At 41.9% G+C, this 6,510-nt stretch overlaps 1 protein-coding gene across 1 annotated transcript in view; it reads right to left on the bottom strand.

The window, feature by feature from the left end:
* The window catches only part of LOC108572158 (POU domain, class 6, transcription factor 2), a 190,048-nt gene extending 186,737 nt beyond the window's left edge, over nt 1–3,311 (bottom strand). The window contains exon 1 of the mRNA XM_017934355.1: nt 3,237–3,311. Within this exon, the coding sequence (XP_017789844.1) occupies nt 3,237–3,311 (75 nt within the window). The remainder of the gene's footprint in view (nt 1–3,236) is intronic.
* Nucleotides 3,312–6,510: the final 3,199 nt, after the last annotated feature.

The raw sequence follows: 6,510 nt of genomic DNA, 5'->3' as shown, positions 1-6,510 counted from the left end.
TCCTAGTATACTATTATTCTCTTTTGTCGGCTAATTGGCATCATTGTTGTGCATTGTTGAACGGACGAATTGTCCGTTCCCCGATGCCCACGAATCAACCGGCTAGCCGTGGAAAAAGAAGCGCTTTTGTCGAACTTTAATAATACACCCGCGTGAATACGACGACGATTAGGATTACGCCGACATTAACGCCGAACACTCTATTTTTTCTATCGTTTCAATGGGATCTCTTGTTTTTTGTTTTCGAGAAATTCCGCGTGTACAGCGGAGCAACGGTAGTAGATTTGAGATATTTTAATGAAACCTGGATAATTAGAATGGAGGATCTTTTTCTCTGTGCATTGTGATAGTTTCTTTTGTGGAGAAAATTCGTTTTATTTTATTCAGTTTACGATTTATAATAATACCGAATTCATATCGCCATGGTAGATTTAAGGGAATTTAACGAAATGTGGGTAGTTAGAATTGAAGATTTTTTTCTGTGTATGTGAAAGAATTTTTTTTTTTAGTTGGGTAAAATTGAACAAGTGTCTACGATTAATAATAATGTAAAATTCATATTGCCTTGGTAGATTTAAGATATTTTAAGAATTGACGACTTTTTTCTATTTTATGACATTTTCTTTCCTTTTTAGTTGGGTAAAATTGAACAGTAAAATTTATGATAGGCAAAATATATCTCTTAACATGTTACATTGTCACCAAATCCCTTCTCAAAAAAAGACACTCCCACAGAAACCCCAACACATTTCTCCAAAAGTTCCGCAGCCGAGCGCGCTAAAAAAAAAAAAAAAATTAACGAAAAAAAAAAGGATCCAAGTTTCCTAATAAAGTTATCCAAGCAAATTTCAGCTATCAATACGAATTACACCCTAACCTCTCTGGTGAGCCTAGCGCCCAAGTAATTCCCCGCTCACGGGCCGAACAAAACGGCTCGTTAACAGACCTCCCATAAATACTAATTTCGCGCGTTGCACGCAACTCGCTCCGTTCCACGTACCGTGGACTAACATCCAGAGCGGCTTGTGATCATGCAACGAACCCGTGCTCGCCCCCTCTTTTCCATGCTGCTACTCCGCGTACCATTATAATAAACAATTACCACTGCTCCCAGGCGGAGTAAGTTTCGAATGGACGAAAAGCCTGGTAGACGCGAGTAGGTGGCGCTAGAAGTAGGAAAGATCTCGATCGTGTGCGCTAGCCCCGAGTTGATCTTCTAATACAGATTACAGCCTGATAAATGATCGACGTTCGTTGCCATTTCGATGGTGGGGCGGCATGGAAACTGTGATTAGACTTTACTCTGTAGAATGGAACGCGGAAGTGTTTCTCGTGTGCAAACGCTTAGGCAAATGTCGTGTGCACGCTGGTGGAGAAGTCGCGCATACCGCCGCGACTCGGCTATCTGGCCCGTTAGGAAACTTTGACATTCTACGCGGCGTAAGATTTTCCCACGAATACGCTAACGGGAGCAACCTTTTCTGGCAGTTTCTGCTAATAACGCCGATAAAACGCCAGCCCCCCCCAACGGTTACTTTGAAAAGCTCGAGCTCGGTGGAGTAGAGTACTGGTATCCAAGTATGGAGATTAGATTGGGAGAACGGTGCAATGCTTACGTGTACAACGGTTTCGATAACGCCTTTGTCTTTTCCTTTCGGTTACCACTTGGTGATACCAGACGTAGAAAGTGCCCCAGAACCGGGTAAAGTCGCGTGATCTATGATTCGTAGAAATTTCGAATCGCGTGCGTGTAGCAAGGCAACAGCTTGTGCTCTATTATGCAATCGATCGGAGTGAGCAGTTGCGTAAATGAAGGATACGTTGAAAAATTCGGAATGATTAATTTTCTGTCTAGATTGTTTTCTTTTTCTTTTTCCGTTCTTGGATAAACGTAAAGTTTTGGCGGGATAGAATAAGTTACTTTCCTGTTGTTGTTGTTGTAAGTGTATGGATAGACGATGTGATGTATTGTAAGAGTAATATAGTGTCACGTGTTGCGCAATCTTTTCAAGAAAGAATCAGCTGTGGTACATTGACCCCACAATCGTCCACATGGAAGTCGTTCGACACGCTTTGTTTTGTACGTTAATCGTATACAGGTCAGAGAGACCATTGGCCGATTTAGGTTGGGATGCGGCGCGGCAGCTACTTAACCAGACAATTGGTTGTCATTGACACACAAAACCGTTACTAACGAGTGTGACGATCGTTTCGACAGAGGGTCTTTCTTATTAATCATCTAGGACGCCGCAAGCCCACGGATCACGGGGAGAAATCGTCTCATTTGGTTTACGTAGTCGAAACTGGCTCGAATTAGTACGGATAAATTGCAAAGAGAAAGTTGTTGCCAGAGAAATGAACGTCTAACTGAACGTTGCTTTGTTGTTACGTATTGCTTTGTGTCATTGTGTTGAACCGTAATTGAGTGGACGAGAAGAAGGGAAAAAATTCCACTGGACATTATGATGTAACTAGCTCTCTTAAAATTGTCCGAATTAGGTTTAAATTGTCACTTGAGAATTGTTTCCTGTGATCGTTAGTTCAGTTGCAAATCTGTTTTTCCTAATTCCCTAAAATAAGGTGCGGCGGAGTCTTTACATTCTTCTTTTCTCACATTCCACTTTTTATCGATCCTCGGAATGCTTATCATTCCTTGTGACTCAACATTATGAGAATACAGATTTCAAATATCAAAATTCTCGAGAACACATAAATTTTAAATATGAAAATTCTCGAAGACACAAACTTAAAATTCCAAAATTCTCCAGGACACACAAATTTAAAATTCCAGATTTCTCGAGGTCACAAATTTTAAATCCCAGATTTCTCCAGGACACACAAATTTCAAATTCCAAATTTCTCAAAGACACGCAAATTTCAAATTGCAAAATTCTCAAAGACACAAATTTCAAATTGCAAAATTCTCGAGGACACAAATTTCAAATTGCAAAATTCTCGAGGACACAAATTTCAAATTGCAAAATTCTCGAGGACACAAATTTCAAATTGTAAAATTCCAAAAGAAAACAAAATCCGAATTTTTCCGAGTTCCGCGAAAATTCCGTCGAACGATTTCCACGTGAAAAACGTAACAGAGGCCACGCCTCTTTCGTCGGCTAATTAACGAACACAACGTTCACCCGAACCGGCTGTTCCCGCGTTGATTAGAAACGAATCCAAATCGATCACGGTACATTACGTTCATAGAGAGGGAGGATGAGATTCATTTGACTTACCTCGCTCTTCAGATTCAATGGCACGTCGCAGGGCGCGTCCAACTCGGCTTCCGTTTTCACCTGATGAGACAGCATGCTGTGGCTGTGCCTGGGCGGCACGGCGGTCGCCAACATGTTGGGATGCTGCAGATGCTGAAGACGAGGTTGGAGATGGGACTGGTGGTGATAAGGCGGCGACAATTGGGTGTTCAGAGTGCGAAGATCAGCTGGCGGGGAAGCGGGCGCAGCGGTACTGCTCTGTTCCTCCTCGGCCGAACCCTCTGCCATGTCAGCCTTGCATCCCGGGGACTCGTAATCTGCAAATCGACCAAAACTCTCTGAGGACCGATCTAATAGTTGAAATCGCCGGCAACGCGCGCCTCCGTCCCGTCCGCAATTCCATAATGCCGGGAATATCATTTGTGTGCATGCATCACCGATCACGTGTGAAATGTGAGACGTTATGATACGATTCACCAGATGAACAATGTTTTCTGAGGATCTTGTGTTCTTGATTGCAATGAGGAATTGCGAGAAAATTTTTTTTTTAGGAATAGTAAGTGCTTCGTTCATTTTCAGAATAGAAAAATACGATTCACCAGATGAACAATGTTTTCTGAGGATCTTGTGTTCTTGATTGCAATGAGGAATTGTGAGGAAAATTTTTTTTTTAGGAATAGTAAGTGCTTCGTTCATTTTCAGAACAGAAAAGTTGGTATCAATATCTTAAACGTATAATAATAATTGTGTTTGAAGAATTAATAGAGATAATTGACCAAATCCTCTGAACAATGTTTTCTGAGGATCTTGTGTTCTTGATTGCAATGAGGAATTGCGAGAAAAATTTTTTTTGGGAATAGTAAGTACTTCGTTAATTTTCAGAATAGAAAAGTTGGTATCAATGTCTTAAACGTATAATAATAATTGTGTTTGAAGAATTAATAGAGATAATTGACCAAATCCTCTGAACAATGTTTCCTGAGGATCTTGTGTTCTTGATTGCAATGAGGAATTGCGAGAAAAATTTTTTTTAGGAATAGTAAGTACTTCGTTAATTTTCAGTATAGAAAAGTTGGTATCAATGTCTTAAACGTATAATAATAATTGTGTTTGAAGAATTAATAGAGATAATTGACCAAATCCTCTGAACAATGTTTTCTGAGGATCTTGTGTTCTTAATTGGAATGGAAAAATTTTTTTTTAGGAACAGTAGGTGATAGTAGTAGATCATTGAAGTGCCTCGTTCATTTTCAGAATAGAAAAGTTGTTATCAATGTCTTAAACGTATAATAATAATTGTGTTTAAAGAATTAATAAAGGTAATTGATTAAATCCTCTGTTTGCAATCAAAGTGACTCCAGTAATGACAGAAAACAATTTAATAACTCTTGTATAATCATCTCAATAGACTCCCCAAGACAGAAAAAAGGGACACAGTACCTTCTAACGCAAAATTTGCGAAATTAGACAACTTAACTTTTCAAGAGTAACATTTTCTCAATTAATATAAAATTACCCATTCCTAATAAATAAAATCAGCTCAAACGTGATCTTACACTATTCGTCAAAGTGACTCAGTTCCACAGCGAATGAACGACTAAGGAAAGGTCCCTATCAGAAGAATGTCGCGGCACTCGCGACCAAAGCAAACTATTATCAACACGTTCATCAAGTTCACGTACGACACAACGTATCCCTCTCTTAGCAGCCCAACAAAAAATCTGTTTCTCACCAACGGTATTTTTCCAACACTCGAAAACATCGCCGACATTTCCACCAGCACAAAAACTCTCTCGCGAAATACCACGAGTCACGTTCCCATTGAAAGAACGCCACGCGATCTTTCCTCGCCGAGTCTCGATATACGACTGACCACAACTGAAGAAACTCACCCTGTCAAAACCCGCGAGGAAGCATATGTATACGCGATCGATTCGAAATTGTCCTCCGGACAGAGTTGACTTGAAAGGGCACGGCGCGACACGCATAAACACGATACTAATTAAACGCGGGACACCCGCCAGCCGTATCGAAGCGTGGTGCCCGCAGCTGTTAAGAATGCAGACAGTGGAAATTAGAAGGAGGTTCCCCCGTTCATCTTCTCGACTTCAAAGCAAAAACATTTAGTCGATGGCATCGGGAGAGCGCGTTGTGTAGACGAAAACGACGAATAAGAAGAAGAAGAAGAGGAGGAGGAGGTAGCAAGGGGAATAAAATCAGCTCTGGCTAAAGCGCCATCTACCGACACCTCGCGTTTATCTGGCTAATTATTTTTATCTAACCGAGCTGTTAGTAAGAATTCAAGGGCAGTGAAATCAGCCTGGCCTCCAGACGGGACCAAGGGAACTCTCGTGATCCTTCTACTCCTTCTTCTTCTTCTTCTTTCTTCCTTCACTCTGCTCGATAGCTCTCCCTCCTCGTCCCTTTTTCTCGTTGCCACGGGGCAAAAGCTGTGCGGATCCATCGTCGAAGCCGCGGTTCGTGTACTTGCTGAACGCAACTAACAACATCTGCTTCTATTTTTGCGCTGGCCCGAGTCCAGCGCTTCACTTTTTTAAAAGCCCCGGTGCGCCTATGACGAACGGCTGGATGGATGATCGAGCGGAAGCGGACGAAAGAGCGAGAGGCAAGCGGAGCCGGTTATTCTGGACAAATTATTGTCAAAGGGCGCACCACCTTCTCTGCCCACCAGATAGCTACTTTGTTCCTCATGAAAGGCGTTTTATAATGCCAACCCCCGCGTGTAAATATTTCTCCGACCTGGCCTTCCTTTTATATACCTATTTTTTAAACTTTCTTTTTCAAAAAGAGAAAAAAGAAGGGATTACACCGTTTACGACAGCGAGGCTTTTCTCTCGTGATAAAGGTACAACGTGTAGGTGCCTCGCCTCTATCGGGGTACGTGAATCGCCCAAGACACACGTCGCTCACCTGTGAAACAGAAGAAAAAAAAAAAGAAAAAACGCTCGACGTAGCACCACGATCCGCAACGAAGAGCGCTACGTAACACGTAATTGCCGCAGTTTTGTGTCTCGTTATCGGGGAATTAACGCGCTGGGATTGCATCATTCGTGAGAATTTCTGGGAACCTATAGGCGGGCGCTTAATTGCTCGTGAAAGGCGCGCGATTTCATGATGATTTCGCTTGACAATTGTTCAGCCTCGCGCTCCTACAGAGGCTATTTACCTGCGAACGCTTTCGGTGGAAAAATCAGCGCGCGCTCTTGGTGTTTCTAACGAAATTAAATCGAGATTATATTCGAACGGTTTGAAACATTCAGAAACGTGAGTACAG

This window comes from Habropoda laboriosa, unplaced genomic scaffold (genome assembly GCF_001263275.1).
Source record: "Habropoda laboriosa isolate 0110345459 unplaced genomic scaffold, ASM126327v1 scaffold107, whole genome shotgun sequence".
NCBI classification, from domain to species: domain Eukaryota; kingdom Metazoa; phylum Arthropoda; class Insecta; order Hymenoptera; family Apidae; genus Habropoda; species Habropoda laboriosa.
The sequence above is the reverse complement of the archived record's forward strand: the minus strand, read 5'-3'. Positions and strand labels throughout refer to the sequence as shown.